At 31.7% G+C, this 25,555-nt stretch overlaps 1 protein-coding gene across 1 annotated transcript; it reads left to right on the top strand.

Moving 5' to 3' along the window:
• Positions 1–16,153: 16,153 nt before the first annotated feature.
• Positions 16,154–25,447, top strand: LOC129907703 (GATA zinc finger domain-containing protein 14-like; the record flags this gene model as incomplete). Its single annotated transcript, XM_055984033.1, has 3 exons — positions 16,154–16,666; positions 16,844–17,080; positions 25,238–25,447. Coding segments are annotated over 3 exons (960 nt in total), but the record flags the coding sequence as incomplete, so codon positions are not given.
• Between the last annotated feature and the right edge of the window lie 108 nt (positions 25,448–25,555).

The following is a 25,555-nucleotide window of genomic DNA, read 5'->3' as shown; positions in this document are numbered from 1 at the left end:
ATTGATAATGTCGTCTCCTGCTGTCGGATATGCCAGATGAGCCAACCTTTCAATATCTGCTTGAAGTTGTTGCAGAGTTTCTCCTCTTTTCTGGACTCTTGTATTGAGTTGGACGTGGAAGACTTCCTGCATATGGCCATCTCCAAAGCGTTTTTCAATGACCTGGACAAGAGCGTTAAAGTTACCATTCTTTTCTGGTGGTAACGTTTGTAACAACTCAGCAGCAGGACCTCTAAGAGCAAGAGTCAGCGCTATACATTTGTCTTCGTCATCCCAGCCATTTGTTGTGGCAGCTGCCTCAAACTGTTTCTTGTAGATCGACCAAGAACTTTGTCCATCAAAGGTTGGTGGATGCATTTCCTTCTTCTTTAAATACTCACCAGAACTTTCTCGCACCTTAATTTTTCGAACCTTGTCAAGTTCTTCGGTAAAACTTTGCATTTTCACTTCCATTCCTTTCAATTTGTCATCGAATTTTATTTCTACTTTTTCGAGTTTTTCTTCAACTTTCTCGAACTTTTCTTGAGATTGTTTTTCAACACCTTTGATGGAAGCATCAAGAGCAATGAACTTGTTCTCGATAGCATCAAGCTTACCTTCGATGAGGTTTTTCTGTTCATCTAGAAGGTTCTTTTGCTCTGTGCGTTGTTGTTCCATTTGTTCTCTCTGTTCTTTGCGTTGTGTCTCAATTTTTTCGAGAACACTACTCTGTTGTTTTTCTAATTGTTCTCTCTGTTCTTTGCGTTGTGTCTCAATTTTTTCGAGAACACTACTCTGTTGTTTTTCTAATTGTTCTCTCTGTTCCTTGCGTTGTGTCTCAATTTGTTCTTTCTGTTCTTCAAATTTTGCAAGGAGAACAGCCATCATGGATGACATATCGGAACTAGTACTTACTCGTTCTTCTATCATTTCAACCTCGAATTGAAATGTATCCAAATCTTCGTTTTTCTTAAAATAATCCTGTAGACGAATAATGAGATCATTTTTCGATCCAGCAGTAGGAAGACTTCGCTTAGTCAATTCCGCCTTCAACTCAGTCAAACTTAACTGATTTAGTGTTTTACCCATTTTAACTTTTCAAAACGCGAGCGCTTTTACTTATTTCAAAATGTTTTACACTTTGTTTATTGTTAAAACACACGCGCACTTTTTATTTTATTCGCGAAATTATCTGATTCGCACAAATAAATAAGTTTTATTCCACTTTTCTGACACCAATGTAATGTTTTATTCCGGGTTCACAATAAAACTTATTTAATTTCCACTTATATTTCCGTTCAAATAAGAACACACTTTATTTCAACTCAATTTACTTTTATTATTCGCTCAAACAAACACACTTTTAAAACACTTTATTTCACTTTGTACTGTACTCTTTCACTTTCAAGATTAAACTGTATCCGGTCGGTGTCTACGCTGCCTTTTATACCGGAATCTCGAGACTCGAGAACATCCTCGAAGGCTCTCGTCCCTGTCTCTCGAAACTTCCTTTCCAGGAAGGGCACTTCATACTTCCAGTCTAGTGGGATATTTTGAGATGTGTTCAGTGTGGGATATTTTGAGATGTGTTCAGTGAGATATTTTTAGATGCGTTCAGTGGGATATTTTTAGATGTGTTCAGTGAGATATTTTTCTTAATTACTAAAGGTCCGTTCACATTTCTACCTTTGCAGTAGTAGGTAGTGTGTTCAGGCTTTTATCTTAAAAGTAGTTCAGTAATTCATCGTTACAATATTGAGCAAAAAAAATTTCTACTAACATTCATTCCGAGGTTAAACCCTTATTTGACTGGATTATTAAGCTTGTGGTTCTTCCGAAAAATCTCCAGTTTTTGGGTTCTTTTAAGGACTTAAACATATTTTTCGGAGAGGTAAAAACTTTTTTTATTAATTTTATTTTATTTTTTAATTTTTTTAAAATTTTTTTTTATTTATTTTCTTATTTATTTTTTTATTTATTTTTTAATTTTTTTATTTATTTTTAATTTTTTTTTTCTCAAAATCATTATTTTATTAAAAAAATATATAATCTCTTTGAAAAAAATTGTCTGTTCTAAAATGAACAAAAATTTGAAAATATTACTTGCAAAAATAAAATATCTCCATTAAAAATGAAAATTCATCCATAAAAACATACCAAGCAGGAGGACACACCTCCTCCGGTGAAATCCTGGAAGGAACTGAAGATTCCTACGAAAATTTATTTCCTTTTATACTTTTTTCATTCAAAATCCAGCGCTGTCTTCAAAAAATCAAAAAGGACGAAAACTTCGTTCCAATTGATTCTCATGAAATCGAGTGACCAACCAACCAATCAGAAAAAAGGTCCTCAGAGGTGTCGAATTTTTAAAAAAAGGACTATTGTGCGGGCAAACGTACCTACGGGCTCAAGTTTTTCGACCTCAAATTTTTCGACCAAAAAATTGCGGGCAAACGTTTTCGGGCTCAAATTTTACGGGCTCAAGTTTTACGGGCTCAAGTTTTCCGGGCAAACGTAGCCAACCCGGAAAGATGGAAAAGCTTACTCAGTGGTTTTGCCAGCGTAGAAGAACACTTCTTCAGAATTATGGGAGGGATACTATCCGGGCCAGCGGATTTGTGTACGTCAAGGTCTTTAAGAACTCTTGCCATTGCACAAGTACGAAAAAAGATAGGTCCCATAAAACATATGACCAGGTTTTTTACTGCAAATACTCCTATGTGCGTCACGTCGGTTCAAAAGAAAACCTCACTGCAAACTGCCATTGAAACCTTATGTACTTAGAGAGTTTTTCTTTTGGACCGACTAGACGACGACTTTTTCCTGAGCCCAGAATGCTTAAATTAATGAATAGAAGTATCGCTGGTGTTACCGAAGGTCTCAGGAGTAGTGATGGGAACTATCATTCATTCATTTGAGATAGTTTTCAATCAAATGAATAAAAAATATTTTCGAATAAAAAAATTATCGTATGAAAAATTTATTTGAATGAAAAAACTATTATTTAAAAAAATATTCGAATGAAAGAACACTATCGAATAACAATACTGTTCAAAAGAAAATAGTATCAAATAAAAAACCATTCGAATGAAAATATTAACTAAATTAATAAATGATTTAAAACTATCGAATGAATATTTTGCAACTATATCCTCCTTATCCGATAGTTTGATTCGATAGTTTCCATCACTACTCATGAGGATTCAATTAAAAAGTTAATAACTTTTTATTATTAAAAAGTTAAAGTGACCTCAACTCCATATGCGTTTCGCCCAGGTATGACAGTGGGCTCATCAGTTAGATGCTGTCATACCCTTACTAAGACGCAAAATTTTGCTCCATGAATACAGACACTTATAAAAATCACAACCTGAATAGACTGTGAATTTTAATATTTTAGGGGAACATGGTTACATTCTTGCACCTAAAAACAATTGCCCGTGGTCAGGCTAATAAGTAAACAAAGTGAAAAAATAATGAAAATTATTTTTATTTTTAAGCGGAGTGATTGAATATAATTCAATTAAAAAGTTAATAACTTTTTATTATTAAAAAGATTACCCTTACTAAGACGCAAAATTTTGGTCCATGAATACAGACACTTATAAAAATCACAACCTGAATAGACTGTGAATTTTAATATTTTAGGGGAACATGGTTACATTCTTGCACCTAAAAACAATTGCCCGTGGTCAGGCTAATAAGTAAACAAAGTGAAAAAAATAATGAAATTAAATAAAAAGCGAAACGCATATGGAGTTGAGGTCACTTTAACACTATTTACAAAAGTGCAATAACTATTTACATGACGGTCCAGGAATATTGCTACTGGTTTTATTCGATCCAGCGATAAAAATTACCTCGAAATCATGTATTATATTAATAAAAAGGTTTCATTAGCTATACTATGATATGCAACAATGCGGGTGCAACACAGAAAAACTGTTGTATATACCCTCCTGGATGGAATACAAGATGGCCCAATATCTCAAAATAACTCTTATATTGAGTACTACCAATGATATAAATTTCATGCTTTTATCACAAAGTGCACAATGGAGCTCTTTTTTAATGCTGAGCCGCCTCACCATATTTAAAATCTCCATTTCTTGGCCTTCTAAAGCTGGTTCATTTTTCTTAGAAAAAAAATTGGGCAGAGATGCTTTTTCACTGGTGAAGTCAGCTTGTAGGAGTTTTTGAAAGTTGGTTTCTGTTAATTGGGAGAAATGCTTGTAAATGCATTCTCTGGTGAAAATGTATGGCCAGTTAGTCTTGATCATTTCAATTGAAGGATACGACTCTTGGTTGGGTCCAATTTTTCACAGTTTCTTAAAGCATTCACTGCTTTTCTCTTCCTAATGGGAACTCTCAAATCAGTATTTTTGCCACATTTAGAGTTGAGGTAGTTGTTGTGGTTCCTCATCATAGTGACCAAGAGTTCCAAGAAATCCGAAACAACTCTGTCCTCCTTATCCTTTTGAACGAAGAAATCCGGATATTTCGCAATGACAGTTGTTGCTACCCCTCTAAGCACTTTAACTGGAATTGTTGTCGATATTCTCCTCAGGTTTTTTACCAGCTCTTTGACGAAAGCATGGAGGCGATGTCCCAGTCTTTGTTTCTTCTCCAGCTTCTCCAACACATCAACTTTTAAATTTTCCTACGAAAACTCCACAAAACCGAGAGGTCTGGATGTCGTGGGAGTCGAAACCGAAGAATCATTCAAATGAATGATCCGAAGTACTCAAAAACACGTTTTTTTTGCATTATCTAACGGTAATATTTCGAAAACGGGAGCTGATTAGTTTTTTCCTGACTTTGGATTCGAGTTCACCACACCGAAAACCTTCAGAAAAGTATATTTTTGTTTCCACAAGAAAACCCTTGTAAACCAATTCTTTTAAATTTGATAGTATGAAAACTAAGGAAAGTAAAAAGTGGAGTAAGCTGTTTTTCACTCTAAGCCGACGATATGTTATTTTCAGTTTATACATATACATTCAGAACTGTCAAATTGTGCACAATAAACCGGTGACGTGAAATAACGCCCTACGAAATAAGACCCCATTTGAAATGCGGCTTTATTTCCGTGGAAAAACCGAAATAACGCCCGACGGGCCTTATTTCAGTTGCAATATAGAAATAAGACCCCATTCGAGATAGAAATAAGGCCGCATTTCTGGAGGAAGCGAAATCTTGCTTCGTGTTCATAGTACCTATAAGTGATAAGCGAGAAGAATATGGGAGGGGGATGCGGCTTTCTTATGGGACATTACTTCACTAAGAGTAGGAAATAATTTCACTTTTTTTGGGAATTTAGTTCTCGCTGAATGTAAGAACAACAATTTTTTTTTTTTGAACGAAATTCATTTTTGGGTGAAGTGGGAGGTGGAAAATAATTTTTCTTTTTAGTACTGTATCTTATTAGATGAGGTGTCTTTGGCACATATTTTTTTACAAAAGTCTGCACTGAAAAATGAAAATGGGAAATCGCGGGTCTTCACAAAGTTTTTGCTTTCTTTTTTTCTAGTACAAACTTTTAAGAAATAAGTAAAATCAAGAATACATTTAGGAAATTCAAAATAAATAAAATTGAGTTATATACTTACTCGTAGTAACATAAGTAGATTCAATTTAATTCCAATGTTCAAATGCGAAGCGGAAAAAAATTTTTCTAACCCGAATTTTAATGCGAAGCGGAAAAAATGTTTGCCCACGTGAGGATCAATTTTGAGGTGTGAAAATTAAAAATTCGCGCGAATTTTTAATTTTCACACCTCAAAATTGATCCTCACGTGGGCAAACATTTTTTCCGCTTCGCATTAAAATTCGGGTTAGAAAAATTTTTTTCCGCTTCGCATTTGAACATTGGAATTAAATTGAATCTACTTATGTTACTACGAGTAAGTATATAACTCAATTTTATTTATTTTGAATTTCCTAAATGTATTTTTGTTCTTCAAGTTGAAGGGAGAAATATTTTGACACACATTTGGATAAACTTATTTCCCACCATAAATGATGGAATATAACGGAAAATTAGAATTATTAAGCACAACAGATACAATTTTTAAGTTAGTTCCCTGCACCGATTCAAGGTGGGTGTTGGGTTGGGTGTGAGCATATTTTCTTCAAAATTTTAAAGTTTCTAGGAAACTAAAAGAAATATTGAATTCACTCAACCTAGCCTTCACCCAAATCCTATAATATGCCCTAGGAAGGGGGAAGGGCCTTGTAGGGGGCTGCATCCCCGCTTATTCATCTGACGTTTATACGCTCTGAACTTCAAATAACATTTAAATTTCTTTTTAAAGAATGAAGTTTGGAAGTTCAGATGTTCTTGTTTTCTACTTCCAAGTAGAAAAAACGAAATAAGGCCCGACGGGCCTAATTTCGTTGTTGAAATGGAAATAAGCCCGCAAGCATTGTCAGGGCCTTATTTCCATTACAAATGGAAATAAGGGCCGATGCGGCCTTATTTCGTAGGGCGTTATTTCACGTCACCCAATAAACCCCCTATTCATTTATGAAAAGTGCCAGCAATCCCAGCTTGAGGTTTAATGTGTGTAATGAAATTGAGCAAATTTAGAAAATTTTAAAATATTTACCCTTCGCCACCCACATCCTTTATCTGTGGGTTGCAGACAAACGCCTTCTTTACTGTCAAGTCACTATTCCAGACTTCAAAAAGGGTGACACCTTTTTTGAAGTCTGGACATCTTAACAAAATGATTCTTGAAAAGAAATATTGTATTTATGCTACTATTAATGTTTTAAATTGTGATTTTGTTTTAAGTGCAAGAATAAATTAAAAATAGAAATACAGTGGATAAAAACGTATTGGCAATTTTATTTATTTTAGAATTGAATGCTTCTATCAAAAATGTAATTAACAATTGAACAAAACTACACCTTCTTGATATGTTTTTGTTTTCTTCCATTAAAATGCTAAGAAGAGAATAAGAAAAAAATGTAAAATGTATTTAGGTATACAAAAAAAAAAAAAATTGATCTTTAAACTATGATTTCCAATACTTTTTTATCCACTGCAAACTTCTGCTTTTTTAATTATTCTGGCAAATTGAAGTGAACGGTGAATAAAAATATCGGTTATTTTGGTTGAATAATAAAACAGGTTTCTTTAAAAGTATATCCTCTAAATTAGCACAACTCAAACGGTACCGATTGTTTGTCTTATAGTTTTCATACAAGGCAGTATATTGGTTATAACAGAAATTTAAGAGCGTTCCATATAAAATTGCATGATCATAAGAGGCATTAAAAAAAATAGTTTGTACAGTCAAAATCTGAATATCCGACTCTGCATTCATTTTCACGAACAAGGCATCATTTTCTTGATAAGTAGTAGGTACTAAGGTATGAAATTTTTTTTTGCCACAAATATAAAATCCGAAGGAATTTCTACATCATACATATAACTAGATAACTTCATAACAAAATTTGAAAAAGTTTTCAAATTATAACGATCGTGAGAAATACGTGCTTAGAATTCTTGATGCATTTTGGAAAGTGAGAAAGAGATATTTATAAAGTTTTTAACTTTCCTAGCAAACTGCTTAAAAAATTGATGTTTCTGCACAAACCACGTAATGGTCCTAATTGCCTTAAAAGGTTTGGATAGTGAGTAACATAGTGATGTTTGGGTCTGAGATTAAAGTATGGAACACAAAAAATCCTCAGCTCAAAGTAAAGTTCAAACATGTTTGCTCGAGTGACATTTCAGATGCAAAGATAATCCGGCACGTTTCTACCATAGTACAAAAAAATTGCCACGTTGAATCATCAAAAGAAAAACCTAGGTATTTAAAGAAAATAGGTAAGAGCATTAATATGTTCCAAACTTCAAAGGCTTTTCCAGGAACTTTTTTCATATTTTTGGTAATTTTGGGAAATGAAAGTGCTAGTTTAATTTCAGTTTGAATCGATGCTAAAAAAATATTCAGTTGGTAAAAAGAGAACAGTTTTTTTTTCAGAAAATTCAATCAATACTTTTATTAAATCGAATGAAATAAAACCTTCAAAAAGATCGTGAGCAATGCAAGGTGGAATACCAGGATTGCAAACATGAAAATGATTCAAATCGTTCAAAACCGAGTTAGTTTTAATACCATTATTGATAAAGTTATCATTATCAATTACATTTTTAACGGTGTCTTCGTTATTCTCAGGCGTTCTCATTTCACACGTTTCAAAGGATTTATTTTTAAGCGATGCTCTTTGAAATAGACAATACCTGCATAAAAAGTCGGAGGTAGTAAAGTTTTCTGAAAACCTTCCGATTTGGTGACTTCCAAGGTTATCGCCAATCATAGCAAACAACGAGCCTTTTATGTTAATAATTAACTCCTCCTTACATGACCTTTTCAGTAAAATAAATTTTACTCTTTTCGTGGGCTATAGGACTTTATATTTGACTGTTAACAGTCGAAATGTTTTATCCTGAACACCGTTGATTTTTATTAAATATGATTTAAAATCATGAAAATATAAAATATATATAAACCAGCATAAAAGTGTTCATATATGCGTTTCGCCCCGATGTAATGGTTGGGCTCATCAGAAGATGACCATTACACCTTGTCTTGACGCATATTTTCCCGAATAAATCGAGATTCCATGTAATCCGAGCTGCATAGAGCAACTGCGAATTATATAGTTGCTACAAGTCTTCAAAGAAGATAAATTGTAGCTATTTTTATTGCCTTGCTATGGCATTGGAGAAATATTTGACTGTTAACAGTCGAAATGTTTTATCCTGAACACCGTTGATTTTTATTAAATATGATTTAAAATCATGAAAATTTAAAATATATATAAACCAGCATAAAAGTGTTCATATATGCGTTTCGCCCCGATGTAATGGTTGGGCTCATCAGAAGATGACCATTACACCTTGTCTTGACGCATATTTTCCCGAATAAATCGAGATTCCATATAATCCGAGCTGCATAGAGCAACTGCGAATTATATAGTTGCTACAAGTCTTCAAAGAAGATAAATTGTAGCTATTTTTATTGCCTTGCTATGGCATTGGAGAAATATTTGACTGTTAACAGTCGAAATGTTTTATCCTGAACACCGTTGATTTTTATTAAATATGATTTAAAATCATGAAAATATAAAATATATATAAACCAGCATAAAAGTGTTCATATATGCGTTTCGCCCCGATGTAATGGTTGGGCTCATCAGAAGATGACCATTACACCTTGTCTTGACGCATATTTTCCCGAATAAATCGAGATTCCATATAATCCGAGCTGCATAGAGCAACTGCGAATTATATAGTTGCTACAAGTCTTCAAAGAAGATAAATTGTAGCTATTTTTATTGCCTTGCTATGGCATTGGAGAAATATTTGACTGTTAACAGTCGAAATGTTTTATCCTGAACACCGTTGATTTTTATTAAATATGATTTAAAATCATGAAAATATAAAATATATATAAACCAGCATAAAAGTGTTCATATATGCGTTTCGCCCCGATGTAATGGTTGGGCTCATCAGAAGATGACCATTACACCTTGTCTTGACGCATATTTTCCCGAATAAATCGAGATTCCATATAATCCGAGCTGCATAGAGCAACTGCGAATTATATAGTTGCTACAAGTCTTCAAAGAAGATAAATTGTAGCTATTTTTATTGCCTTGCTATGGCATTGGAGAAATATTTGACTGTTAACAGTCGAAATGTTTTATCCTGAACACCGTTGATTTTTATTAAATATTTTTATTAAATAATAATATAGCTACAATTTATCTTCTTTGAAGACTTGTAGCAACTATATAATTCGCAGTTGCTCTATGCAGCTCGGATTATATGTAATCTCGATTTATTCGGGAAAATATGCGTCAAGACAAGGTGTAATGGTCATCTTCTGATGAGCCCAACCATTACATCGGGGCGAAACGCATATATGAACACTTTTATGCTGGTTTATATATATTTTATATTTTCATGATTTTAAATCATATTTAATAAAAATCAACGGTGTTCAGGATAAAACATTTCGACTGTTAACAGTCAAATATTTCTCCAATGCCATAGCAAGGCAATAAAAATAGCTACAATTTATCTTCTTTGAAGACTTGTAGCAACTATATAATTCGCAGTTGCTCTATGCAGCTCGGATTATATGGAATCTCGATTTATTCGGGAAAATATGCGTCAAGACAAGGTGTAATGGTCATCTTCTGATGAGCCCAACCATTACATCGGGGCGAAACGCATATATGAACACTTTTATGCTGGTTTATATATATTTTATATTTTCATGATTTTAAATCATATTTAATAAAAATCAACGGTGTTCAGGATAAAACATTTCGACTGTTAACAGTCAAATATTTCTCCAATGCCATAGCAAGGCAATAAAAATAGCTACAATTTATCTTCTTTGAAGACTTGTAGCAACTATATAATTCGCAGTTGCTCTATGCAGCTCGGATTATATGGAATCTCGATTTATTCGGGAAAATATGCGTCAAGACAAGGTGTAATGGTCATCTTCTGATGAGCCCAACCATTACATCGGGACGAAACGCATATATGAACACTTTTATGCTGGTTTATATATATTTTATATTTTCATGATTTTAAATCATATTTAATAAAAATCAACGGTGTTCAGGATAAAACATTTCGACTGTTAACAGTCAAATATTTCTCCAATGCCATAGCAAGGCAATAAAAATAGCTACAATTTATCTTCTTTGAAGACTTGTAGCAACTATATAATTCGCAGTTGCTCTATGCAGCTCGGATTATATGGAATCTCGATTTATTCGGGAAAATATGCGTCAAGACAAGGTGTAATGGTCATCTTCTGATGAGCCCAACCATTACATCGGGGCGAAACGCATATATGAACACTTTTATGCTGGTTTATATATATTTTATATTTTCATGATTTTAAATCATATTTAATAATATAGGACTTTCTTTAATATATTCTAATTCGTAGATACCAGTCGACGTTTCGGGTATGCTTATACCCTTCTTCAGGACTCTATTAAAAAATGTCTTAAAAATATTGGAAAAGCAATAAATAATCTATACTTACAATATTCGTGTTAAATATATTAAATCTTTGTTACCCACTAAGGTTTTAAACTTCTTTGAAATTTGCTTGCCTTTGTTTTTACTATCGTCATTCCAAAACTACATCCTACTTCTGGTTGGGCAGTTACACCGAAGGCAGAAGCCCCCAACCTGGAGGGCCAGGCCCTTTGATCACTCCAAGGACGAGAGGTTGGCTCTTGGCTAAGCCGCTCCTTATAGACCTGTGCTCTGAATATGTCTGAGTCGCTCGTATAAGGTGTTCAACAAGTAGTTCGGCCTTACTGGAATTGGTGACGCTACCGTTGATTCTAAGAAAGAATTCCTCCGCTACCGTCATTTGTTGGAAGTGCCTTGGTGGGAACACTTCTTCGCTGGGGGGGTAATTAGTAGCAACAGCCTACTCCGCTTCGACCTGTCGACCATGGGAGGCTCTTCTGCGAAAACAAGTTTCGCGATCGTATAGCTCTAAGCTTCATAGTAGTAGTCACCGGCCTGTGGTCTTCTTCTAAACAATGCATAGCTAGTGCCGCTTTTTGTGAGGATAAAAATAGCTTTCAAATCTTCCAATACACCCAAAACAAATGTATTTACCAAACTTAAAGACGAAACAAAAAAAGAAAACAAATCGGACGTGGTATACCAGATTAACTGTTTAGGTGGAAATAATACTTGTTCAAAAGTCTATATTGGAACATCGAAACAAAAACTTAAAAACAGGATATCCGGACATAAATCAGATGTGAGAACCGGTAACTCACAAAAAACGGCACTAGCTATCAGTGGCGAGGCGTGAATGATTTCAAATGGTAAGTCGAATAAAAATTAGTGACCAAGAAATTCAATTCCAAATTTTTAATATATTTCTGCGTTTCAAGCCATGAAATTAAGCAATTCAAACCAATTGTCAAAAACATAAGATATATGTATATATATTTTTTTTAATAAAGTTTCCATTAAAAAGTGTGCAAAGTTCTACGTTTTTCTTTCATAAAACTCTGCAAGAACTTTTTCTTAAAAGTCAAGTCTACTTTTAGTAATTAGAATTTAGAAGAAGTTTTTTTCTACCTATAAATATAAGTGCTAGATCAATGCTAGATCTTCTATGCATGAAATCGCCTTAGAATTATAAAGATCTCTCGACGCCGCCAACAGAAGCAACAATTATCTAGGTGTATACAAAACTTTAAGTAAGAGCGTCCTTTAATTACAATTTTGTTATCTTCATAAAACTAAACTGATTAAAATTATTTGAATCCTCTAAGAAAAAATAATACCTATAAAGTTACAAAATAGAGCTTGAACAAAACCATACTTTTCTAAAGGATTTTCCCGAAGTGAAAATTGCATTGGACCGTCACGTTTTTGAAATACTTGAATATTAACTGGTAGAAAACGTTATTTTTCGGTACTTTTTTAGAAAACTAATTCTTGAATGTCAAAAAGTAATACTCGTATTTTATTGTATAAAATATATTGATATCTTTTCAAAGATTATTGCAAATAAAAATTTATATTTCAAAATCTTAGAGGTTAGCAAATGACAATTTGTGACTTCTGAATTCAGAACACTAAATTAAAAAAAATCGCATAGCAAAGTTCTTGCTCTCGACTTTTTTGTTAGTCGAACAATCATATTAAATTCATAATCAAAACAACAATTCTTACTTTCTAAAAACTTTTCACAATTTTTGCATCATCTAAATTTTTATTATTTTCAAAATTTCACTGCGTTCTGCTTGGGACTTGCTGAATTCAATTGGGGCAGTTGTGCCACTTTATGGAAATTGCATTTATTTTATGCACTTTCTGCCAACAAAAATGCCTTATGACATTAAATATAAAATCCACGCATATTTCTTATCATAGTGGAAACCTTTGACACAGCAGCCCAGTGGAGAGATACATAAAAATTCAGATAATAAGTCAATCGAAAAGGAGCGTGTTATTTTCTTGTTCTATACCTTTTATATGTTCCTAACTGATTTTCTTCAAATAAAACTTACCTCACCCACAACCTGCGCAACATAATTTGGCTCATCAGCTCAGCGATTGCAAGATACACACAAATTCCCCAAATAAGTCGGAAGAAACCGTCATATTCTACCTTTTTTTCTTCCTATGAAAAATGAAACTTACCTCAAGCAGACACTGACATGCGCACTGAGCATTCATTAACCCAGAGCGAAAATTATGAGAGATACATAAAAATTCACCAAAAAGTAAGACGAAGAATATCGTCTTATTTTCTTCCATAAGAAAGCGTGTATTAAACAGAGAGGTCACAAGGGCAGTAATAAGTAAATGAAAAAAGAGGAAAAAAAACAAATTTGTTCTATTGTTTATAAGACGGCATTTTTCGGGTTACCTTTTTTTTGCTCTAGTTTTGTGTTTGTTTATGAAATGAGTTGAAAAGCAGATAGGTGTGTAGAGTAGAACTGAAAGAAGAGTATTTGAAATAATGTTGACAGCGTGTGCAGATGTTGATTGAAATTATATTCATGTTGCCAGAAGTTAATGTTGTTGAGTTTGAGAATTTCAAAAGGTAAGACGGAAATAATCGAGTTATATGAACCCTTCGCCACTGCTAGCTATGCATTGTTTAGAAGAAGAACACAGGCCAGATTTTGATAATATAAAAATTTTACAACAAGAAAATCATTATTCTAAACGTATGTTGTTGTGATGCTTTTTTGCTTATGCTGAGGTAAGCTCAGGGGGGTTCCAGGATTCTTCCCAAAGAAGCAACAAAACTTGGGTTTTTGAAAGTTCCAAACTCAAGGAAACAGCCTTTTAATCCTTAATTTATATCAGTTTTATTTATTGTTCACTTCAAGCTTATTATTTATATACAATGTCTTAATCTTTAGTTATAACAAGTTACTTCATATATTTTGGTGTCCCCGGTACACAATCCGGAGAGAAATCTGGTCGGAACTCACACTGAGAACCTATGTCCAACGAGCTAAGAAACTCAAAGGATAAGTCTATGGAATCCGAATGGAATCCTATGTCCCCACAATACGGAGAAAAGTCTGGTCGGAACTCGGCAGGAGAACCTATGTCCAACGAGAAACTCGAAGGAGTAGTCAGTGGGATCCTAATGGAAACCCTTATGTCCCCAGTACACAATCTGGAGAGGATTCTGGTCGGAACTCGGCAGGAGAACCTATGTCCAACGAGAAGCTCGAAGGAGTAGTCTATGGGATCCTAATGGAAACCCTTTTGTCCCCAAAATGTGGAGATAATTCCGGTCAGAACTCACTAGGAGAACCTTTGTCCAAAGAGAAGCTCGATGGAGTAGTCTGTGGGAATCCCAATGGAAACCCTTATGACCCCAAAATGTGGAGATGATTCTGGTCGGAACCCACTAGGAGAACCTTTGTCCAAAGACAAGCTCGATGGAGTAGTCTGTGGGAATCCCAATGGAAACCCTTATGTCCCCAGTACACAATCTGGAGAGGATTCTGGACGGAACTCGCTAGGAGAACCTATGTCCAATGAGCTAGGAAACTCAAAGGAGAAGTCTTTGGAATCCAAATGGAATCCTTTGTCCCCACAATACGGAGAGAAGTCTGGTCGGAACTCGGCAGGAGAACCTATGTCCAACGAGAAGCTCGAAGGAGTAGTCTGTGGGATCCTAATGGAAACCGTTATGTCCCCAGTACACAATCTGGAGAAGATTCTGGACGGAACTCGCTAGGAGAACCTATGTCCAATGAGCTAGGGAACTCAAAGGAGAAGTCTTTGGAATCCAAATGGAATCCTTTGTCCCCACAATACGGAGAGAAGTCTGGTCGGAACTCGGCAGGAGAACCTATGTCCAACGAGAAGCTCGAAGGAGTAGTCTATGGGATCCTAATGGAAACCCTTTTGTCCCCAAAATGTGGAGATAATTCCGGTCGGAACTCACTAGGAGAACCTTTGTCCAAAGAGAAGCTCGATGGAGTAGTCTGTGGGAATCCCAATGGAAACCCTTATGTCCCCAAAATGTGGAGATGATTCTGGTCGGAACCCACTAGGAGAACCTTTGTCCAAAGACAAGCTCGATGGAGTAGTCTGTGGGAATCCCAATGGAAACCCTTATGTCCCCAGTACACAATCTGGAGAGGATTCTGGACGGAACTCGCTAGGAGAACCTATGTCCAATGAGCTAGGAAACTCAAAGGAGAAGTCTTTGGAATCCAAATGGAATCCTATGTCCCCACAATTCGGAGAGAAGTCTGGTTGGAACTCGGCAGGAGAACCTATGTCCAACGAGAAGCTCGAAGGAGTAGTCTATGGGATCCTAATGGAAACCCTTTTGTCCCCAGTACACAACCTGGAGAGGATTTTGGACGGAACTCGCAAGGAGAACCTATGTCCAATGAGCTAGGAAACTCAAAGGAGAAGTCTTTGGAATCCAAATGGAATCCTATGTCCCTACAATACGGAGAGAAGTCTAGTCGGAACTCGGCAGGAGAACCTATGTCCAACGAGAAGCTCGAAGGAGTAGTCTGTGGGAATCCCAATGGAAACCCTTATTTCCCCAAAATGTGAAGATAATTCCGGTCGGAACTCACTAGGAGAACCTTTGTCCAAAGAGAAGCTCGATGGAGTAGTCTGTGGGAATCTCAATGGAAGCCCTTATGTCCCCAAAATGTGGAGATGATTCTGGTCGGAACTCACTAGGAGAACCTTTGTCCAAAGAGAAGCTCGATGGAGTAGTCTGTGGGAATCCTAATGGAAACCCTTATGTCCCCAAAATGCGGAGATAATTCCGGTATAATTTGTTAGTATAATAATAATAATAATAATAATAATAATAATAATAATAATAATAATAATAATAATAATAATAATAATAATAATAATAATAATAATAATAATAATAATAATAATAATAATAATAATAATAATAATAATAATAATAATAATAATAATAATAATAATAATAATAATAATAATAATAATAATAATAATAATAATAATAATAATAATAATAATAATAATAATAATAATAATAATAATAATAATAATAATAATAATAATAATAATAATAATAATAATAATAATAATAATAATAATAATAATAATAATAATAATAATAATAATAATAATAATAATAATAATAATAATAATAATAATAATAATAATAATAATAATAATAATAATAATAATAATAATAATAATAATAATAATAATAATAATAATAATAATAATAATAATAATAATAATAATAATAATAATAATAATAATAATAATAATAATAATAATAATAATAATAATAATAATAATAATAATAATAATAATAATAATAATAATAATAATAATAATAATAATAATAATAATAATAATAATAATAATAATAATAATAATAATAATAATAATAATAATAATAATAATAATAATAATAATAATAATAATAATAATAATAATAATAATAATAATAATAATAATAATAATAATAATAATAATAATAATAATAATAATAATAATAATAATAATAATAATAATAATAATAATAATAATAATAATAATAATAATAATAATAATAATAATAATAATAATAATAATAATAATAATAATAATAATAATAATAATAATAATAATAATAATAATAATAATAATAATAATAATAATAATAATAATAATAATAATAATAATAATAATAATAATAATAATAATAATAATAATAATAATAATAATAATAATAATAATAATAATAATAATAATAATAATAATAATAATAATAATAATAATAATAATAATAATAATAATAATAATAATAATAATAATAATAATAATAATAATAATAATAATAATAATAATAATAATAATAATAATAATAATAATAATAATAATAATAATAATAATAATAATAATAATAATAATAATAATAATAATAATAATAATAATAATAATAATAATAATAATAATAATAATAATAATAATAATAATAATAATAATAATAATAATAATAATAATAATAATAATAATAATAATAATAATAATAATAATAATAATAATAATAATAATAATAATAATAATAATAATAATAATAATAATAATAATAATAATAATAATAATAATAATAATAATAATAATAATAATAATAATAATAATAATAATAATAATAATAATAATAATAATAATAATAATAATAATAATAATAATAATAATAATAATAATAATAATAATAATAATAATAATAATAATAATAATAATAATAATAATAATAATAATAATAATAATAATAATAATAATAATAATAATAATAATAATAATAATAATAATAATAATAATAATAATAATAATAATAATAATAATAATAATAATAATAATAATAATAATAATAATAATAATAATAATAATAATAATAATAATAATAATAATAATAATAATAATAATAATAATAATAATAATAATAATAATAATAATAATAATAATAATAATAATAATAATAATAATAATAATAATAATAATAATAATAATAATAATAATAATAATAATAATAATAATAATAATAATAATAATAATAATAATAATAATAATAATAATAATAATAATAATAATAATAATAATAATAATAATAATAATAATAATAATAATAATAATAATAATAATAATAATAATAATAATAATAATAATAATAATAATAATAATAATAATAATAATAATAATAATAATAATAATAATAATAATAATAATAATAATAATAATAATAATAATAATAATAATAATAATAATAATAATAATAATAATAATAATAATAATAATAATAATAATAATAATAATAATAATAATAATAATAATAATAATAATAATAATAATAATAATAATAATAATAATAATAATAATAATAATAATAATAATAATAATAATAATAATAATAATAATAATAATAATAATAATAATAATAATAATAATAATAATAATAATAATAATAATAATAATAATAATAATAATAATAATAATAATAATAATAATAATAATAATAATAATAATAATAATAATAATAATAATAATAATAATAATAATAATAATAATAATAATAATAATAATAATAATAATAATAATAATAATAATAATAATAATAATAATAATAATAATAATAATAATAATAATAATAATAATAATAATAATAATAATAATAATAATAATAATAATAATAATAATAATAATAATAATAATAATAATAATAATAATAATAATAATAATAATAATAATAATAATAATAATAATAATAATAATAATAATAATAATAATAATAATAATAATAATAATAATAATAATAATAATAATAATAATAATAATAATAATAATAATAATAATAATAATAATAATAATAATAATAATAATAATAATAATAATAATAATAATAATAATAATAATAATAATAATAATAATAATAATAATAATAATAATAATAATAATAATAATAATAATAATAATAATAATAATAATAATAATAATAATAATAATAATAATAATAATAATAATAATAATAATAATAATAATAATAATAATAATAATAATAATAATAATAATAATAATAATAATAATAATAATAATAATAATAATAATAATAATAATAATAATAATAATAATAATAATAATAATAATAATAATAATAATAATAATAATAATAATAATAATAATAATAATAATAATAATAATAATAATAATAATAATAATAATAATAATAATAATAATAATAATAATAATAATAATAATAATAATAATAATAATAATAATAATAATAATAATAATAATAATAATAATAATAATAATAATAATAATAATAATAATAATAATAATAATAATAATAATAATAATAATAATAATAATAATAATAATAATAATAATTTTTTTTTTTTTTTTTTTTACTTTACTTGTGGAGGAATGCGTTACGCACCATAAGGAGGTATCCATACCTCCCCGTGTGTCGGACTCACCACCAAGGAAAAAATGTTAAAACCTTATAATGGCATACCGACTAAACCTCCAAAAGTGTCACGAAGAACCCCCCCTCGGGACCACGGGATTGCACTTCTTCAAGAGGGGGTGCTGTTGTACGGCCCATTCTGGGCTCACGTCTTGTGGCGAGATCTTTTCTTCCTCTGCTTTCTTCGTTCCTAGGTTAGGAAGGGTAAGGTTAGGGAGGTTACGTTAGGGAGGTTAAGTAAGGATTAGGTGGAATTAGTTGGGTTTCGTTAGTTTAATATTAGTCTTTGATTAGGTGAAGTTAGGTTACGTTAGTTGAAAGTGGTTTGGTTAAATTTGGTTAGGTTAGTTGGTTAATAGGTTAGGAAAGGTTAGGAACGCGGAACTGTTCTTCTTCTCTTTTCTTATTTCTGAGGAGCTGATTTGTGTATGCACTGATCGCGTTCCAGTTGTGTTGGCTAGTAAGCATCTTCTCGACTATGTTCTCTGGAGTGATGGTGCCAATGTTTGTCTCCAGTTCTTCTCTTTGTGCTGCCCATCTGCTGCAGACGAAGAAGGTATGTTGTGCATCGTCTTCTTGGGAGTCCCCGTACTGGCATGCTGGACTACTCGTTTTGCCGATCTTGTGGAGAAATGCGTTGAAGTAACCGTGTCCGGTGAGTAATTGGGTGACGTAATAATTAACTTCACCGTGTTTCCGGTCTTTCCACTTAGCCACATTTCTAATCAGCCTCGCCGTCCATCGTCCTCTGCTTTCTGCGCACCAACGTTCTTGCCACTTCTGTATGGTCAGTTGCTTAGCCTCTTCTGCTGCCGCTTCCAACCCCATTTCCGCCTTTTTGTCGTAGACATACTTCCTTTCTGTCGCTAGGAGATCGATAGGGGTCACTCCAGCGATTACAAGGACAGCTGGTTCCGACACCGTTCGATAAGAGCTTGCCACGCGTAGAGCTCCGCATCTTTGTACTGCTGCCATCTGCTTTCGGTACTTCTCTTGCTTAAGTGCGTCCGCCCATATTTCGCTGCCATACAGAAGGATGGAATGCGTTGTCGCCATCAGTAGCTTCCGCTTACTGGCCGTTGGTCCCCCAACGTTCGCCATCAGTCTGCTCAGTGATGTGGTAGTTTTTGATGCTCTTTCCGATGCTGCCTTTATTTGTTGCCAGTAGGTTAGCTTTGTGTCGAGCCTCAATCCCAAGTACTTCACTGTCGCGCTGCTTCTTATCACTTCGGCCCCGATTTGGAAGTCGATTTGTGTAGGAATCCTCTTCCTCGTCAGAAGAACTATCTCTGTTTTTTCCGTGGCTAGGCTGAGTCCATGCTCTTCCATCCATGAATTTGTCCGTCGCATGACCTGGTTCAGCTTTCTTTGCGCGCTATCGGTGTTTCGTGCCGTAATCACCGCGGCGATGTCGTCAGCATAGCCAACCAGGAAGGCATCGTCAGGCATCTCCATGCGAAGGATATCATCATAGGAGATGTTCCACAGGTCTGGTCCTAAGATTGACCCCTGCGCTGCCCCAGATGTGACTTCCTTCCTTCGCTGGCCTTCTGCGGTCTCGTAGATCAGCTCTCGATCCCTGAGATAGTTCTTCACCATCCGTAGCAGATAGGCAGGAACGTGGAATCTCCATTCGAGCGCATGTAAAATATCGCTCCACCTGGCCGAGTTAAAGGCGTTTCGAACATCCAGCGTTGCCAGCAAGACGATCTCCTTCGAGTAGTGGTTTCTTTGTTGGGCAATTTGGACTGCGTGCACTACTTCTTGTATTGCTCCGATAGTAGAGCGGCCTCTCCGGAAACCGTACTGTCTCTCTGATAGATCGCCCGACGCTTGTACTGCTGCTGAGAGCCGCGGTTTCAAAAGCTTTTCCAGGAGTTTCCCCGCAGTGTCTAGCATGCACAGAGGTCTGTATGCCGATGGGGAATCCGGGTCTCCTTTGCCTTTGCTGATGAGCACGAGTCGTTGTTTCTTCCAGCTCTTAGGGAAGACGCCTTCTATTAGGAAGCTGTTAAACATGTTCAACAGTAATTGGGGACATGCTTTGGCGGTCGCTTTCAGGACTTCTGTGGGGATTCCATCGGGGCCCGGAGCTCTTCGGTTTTGCAGGGACTGCACAGCTATGCTCAACTCCTCCTCACTGAAGAGAGGGATATCCTGTCTTTGGACCGGTGTGTTGTCAGTTGTCCTGATAGGATGAGTTGGGAATAGAGTTTCGACAATGTGCTCCATTTTTTCTTCGCTTAGGACTGGGGGTGCCATCTGAGCTCCTAGTTTACGCGTGACGATCTTGTAGCCTAGTCCCCAGGGGTCGCTATTGACATCACGGCGAAGATCCTCCCATTTCTCTCTCTTGCTCGAATTGATGGCCCTCTTGAGCTCGGATCTCTTGGTTCTGAACTCCGCTATGGCGTCCTCCATAGGTTCAGCGTTTCTTCTCCTTCTCCCCTTGGTAACTATTCGTCGAAGTTGTAAACATCTTCGGCGTAACGCAGCTATCTCCTCTGTCCACCAGTACACTGGATCTCTATTTCTGTTGGCACCTCTTGTCCGGGGCATTGAGGAATCGCAGGCGAGCCGAATAAGTTGCATCGTGGCTTCAGCCTTGGTTTCAGCAGGTCCTTCTACTCGCAGCACAGCATCTGCCCCTTCCTCGATCACTCCCTTTAAAACATCCGCGTTAAGCCTGTTTAAGTTCCACCTTGGAGCCCGTGGTTGGTGACGTAGGTTTAGGGCTCGTTGGTTTTCCTCCAGGTCGAAAACGATATACTGGTGGTCGCTACCTGTATAGTCCTCGATTACTCTCCAGTTCTTAATTTTTGCGAATGCGGTGCCCGTCGCAAAGGTAACATCTGGAATAGTGCCTCTGTGTCCTGGTCTCCTGAAGGTGGGGGTATTTCCTACGTTAGCTACGTATAGCCCACGTCTTGCGGCCATCTCGAGTATTTGCCTTCCTCGAGAGTCTGTAGTTGGCATACCCCACTCCTGACCTCTGGCGTTGAAGTCTCCAGCCACTAGAATGTCTCCCTCGGTTTGATTTAGAAAATCTTCTAGATCTTCCAGTTTTTGACGGAACTCTTCGATTCTTTCATTAGGAGTGAGGTATATGCTAACTACTGTCAGCCTTCCACTTTTAACCCATGCGAAGCCTCTTTCTGCCCCTTTTCTCTCAATGAGGAATTTCCTTGTGTCAGGGATCCAAACAGCAGCAGTTCTGAGCAGATCCGGGATCCAGTTTGGTCCATCCTTATCACGGTATTGCTCGCTTACGATGACAATGTCAGCTCGCAATTCCATAACAAGTTTTGTCAGGAGGCTATCTGCGGTTAGACTCCTGTGGACATTCGCTTGAAGGATTTTGGTCATTTTGAGGACGCCTTTTTCGCCTGTTCAAGTGCTTTCCTAAACACTTGGCAGTTTCCTGTGCCTGGCACGTGGTTCAAGGATGGTGTGTTTTCAAGGTCGGCACAGAGGCAACATTTTGAAGAGTTTTTGCAATCCTTCATTTTGTGTCCTTTCTCTCCACAGTTGATACAGAGTCCTTGGCCCTTTCTGTCCATACTGGTACAAGACGATTGTGTATGCCCATATCCAAAGCATTTGAAGCACCTTTTAACTTCAACTCGTCTGCGGATTCGACATTGGACCCATCCAATTTTTATTTTGGGGGATTTCAGCATATCGTTGGCTGCTCTTGCGCTAATTTGAACAATGGCCATCTTCAGCGAACTTCTGTTTTTGCCTGTGATCGCTACCTGGATATCTGTTGTAATATCGAGGAGTTTCTTTTTGACAGCTTCCTCGACTTCCTCTGCGGTTGTCAGCTCGTCCAGGTCCCTTATTTCTATAGCCACTTTCGGTTCGAGGTTTTGGACCGTTGCCTTATCTCCTAGTATGGACTTCAGGGATTCACCAAAAGCTTTTTTGTCCTTTGTTTTTGCTCCGAGTTCGAGAAGCACATGTCCAGATTTTGTCTGCCGAACATTTTTGACAACGGTTTCGGTGTCGTCTGGATTCGCTTTGGTTCGGATTTCCCTCAGAATATCGGAGAATTTCTCCGTTCCCTTCGGCTTGATAAAGATAGCTTCAGGTCGAGCTCTCCGTCGGTCGCGTTTTTTCCCCTTCTTCTTCTTATCTTTTGGGCCTTCTTTGGGATTTTCTTGGGTGTTGCTCTTTTGGCTTGTCCCTGCCGCCCCCGTCGCCTTTTTCGGAGCCTTTTCTCCCATCGCTTCTGCGGATTCAGCAATTTTAGCATAGCTCTGTTTTCCGTTGCTATCCGCCGTTCTACCGGAATCTTTGGGATCGGAAGCGGGTGCTTTTTGAGCCTGTTCGTCACCCGCTGTTGCCACGTGATACCTTTCACCAGTTTGAGACTTCCTGGTTCTTTTCCCTTGTGTTTTTGCAAGTGGGCTAGATGGTGGTCTCTTTGTTGTGCATGTTTGTTTGTCCACGTCTTCGTTTGTTTGTGTGCCAATATCCTCTGTTTTGACTTTCGAACTTACATCCTTAGTTGTCGTAGGGCAGACTTTCTTGTTTTTCTTGTGGAGCCAGTTCATTATGTCAATAGACTCTTCTAATACCTCAATCCCGTTTTTGATGTCCTTGCTAATATTTTTCTGTTTCTCGCAAGCAAGTTTCATTGTCTTCAACATTTTCATGCACTTTTCAACCTCTTTGGATATATTGTCTTCATCCGATTCTGCTAGTGTTTCTTCTACAGGTGTCTCACTAGCTATAGAGGTTACAACGACTGGCTCTGCTTCTTTTCCTGTGAGCCTTCCACCTCGGGGGGGTGTACGAGGTATTTTTGGGATTCTCTTGAAAGGATCCGGGGTACCTTCGGGGCCTTTGCTTGTAGTGATACTTTCGTTGGGAGCCAAGTGTGCTACTCCCAAGGAAGGGTTTACATTAACCTTTTCATTTCCATTTCTATTGCAGTCGCTGTATATCGACGTCCCGGGGCCTGCGCGCTCACCACTGTCAGACGCCGGTACTGGGGATCCGACTCCCTGCACCGTAAAATTTCTCTCCCTTACTTCACTCTCCATATTTGGTTTGTTGTTCTGTGTTCCTTCACATAGTAGTTTTTGTTGGTCCGCGTGTGGTATTTTATTTCCCACATACCCTGCATTTCAAAGAAATACCGAGCGTTCCACTATCCGCCACCTGTGGACGCGTCCTCTAGGGGAAAAACTACAAAACCCCCGAGGAATAATAATAATAATAATAATAATAATAATAATAATAATAATAATAATAATAATAATAATAATAATAATAATAATAATAATAATAATAATAATAATAATAATAATAATAATAATAATAATAATAATAATAATAATAATAATAATAATAATAATAATAATAATAATAATAATAATAATAATAATAATAATAATAATAATAATAATAATAATAATAATAATAATAATAATAATAATAATAATAATAATAATAATAATAATAATAATAATAATAATAATAATAATAATAATAATAATAATAATAATAATAATAATAATAATAATAATAATAATAATAATAATAATAATAATAATAATAATAATAATAATAATAATAATAATAATAATAATAATAATAATAATAATAATAATAATAATAATAATAATAATAATAATAATAATAATAATAATAATAATAATAATAATAATAATAATAATAATAATAATAATAATAATAATAATAATAATAATAATAATAATAATAATAATAATAATAATAATAATAATAATAATAATAATAATAATAATAATAATAATAATAATAATAATAATAATAATAATAATAATAATAATAATAATAATAATAATAATAATAATAATAATAATAATAATAATAATAATAATAATAATAATAATAATAATAATAATAATAATAATAATAATAATAATAATAATAATAATAATAATAATAATAATAATAATAATAATAATAATAATAATAATAATAATAATAATAATAATAATAATAATAATAATAATAATAATAATAATAATAATAATAATAATAATAATAATAATAATAATAATAATAATAATAATAATAATAATAATAATAATAATAATAATAATAATAATAATAATAATAATAATAATAATAATAATAATAATAATAATAATAATAATAATAATAATAATAATAATAATAATAATAATAATAATAATAATAATAATAATAATAATAATAATAATAATAATAATAATAATAATAATAATAATAATAATAATAATAATAATAATAATAATAATAATAATAATAATAATAATAATAATAATAATAATAATAATAATAATAATAATAATAATAATAATAATAATAATAATAATAATAATAATAATAATAATAATAATAATAATAATAATAATAATAATAATAATAATAATAATAATAATAATAATAATAATAATAATAATAATAATAATAATAATAATAATAATAATAATAATAATAATAATAATAATAATAATAATAATAATAATAATAATAATAATAATAATAATAATAATAATAATAATAATAATAATAATAATAATAATAATAAT

Source organism: Episyrphus balteatus, chromosome 1 (genome assembly GCF_945859705.1).
Source record: "Episyrphus balteatus chromosome 1, idEpiBalt1.1, whole genome shotgun sequence".
NCBI classification, from domain to species: domain Eukaryota; kingdom Metazoa; phylum Arthropoda; class Insecta; order Diptera; family Syrphidae; genus Episyrphus; species Episyrphus balteatus.
The sequence above is the reverse complement of the archived record's forward strand: the minus strand, read 5'-3'. Positions and strand labels throughout refer to the sequence as shown.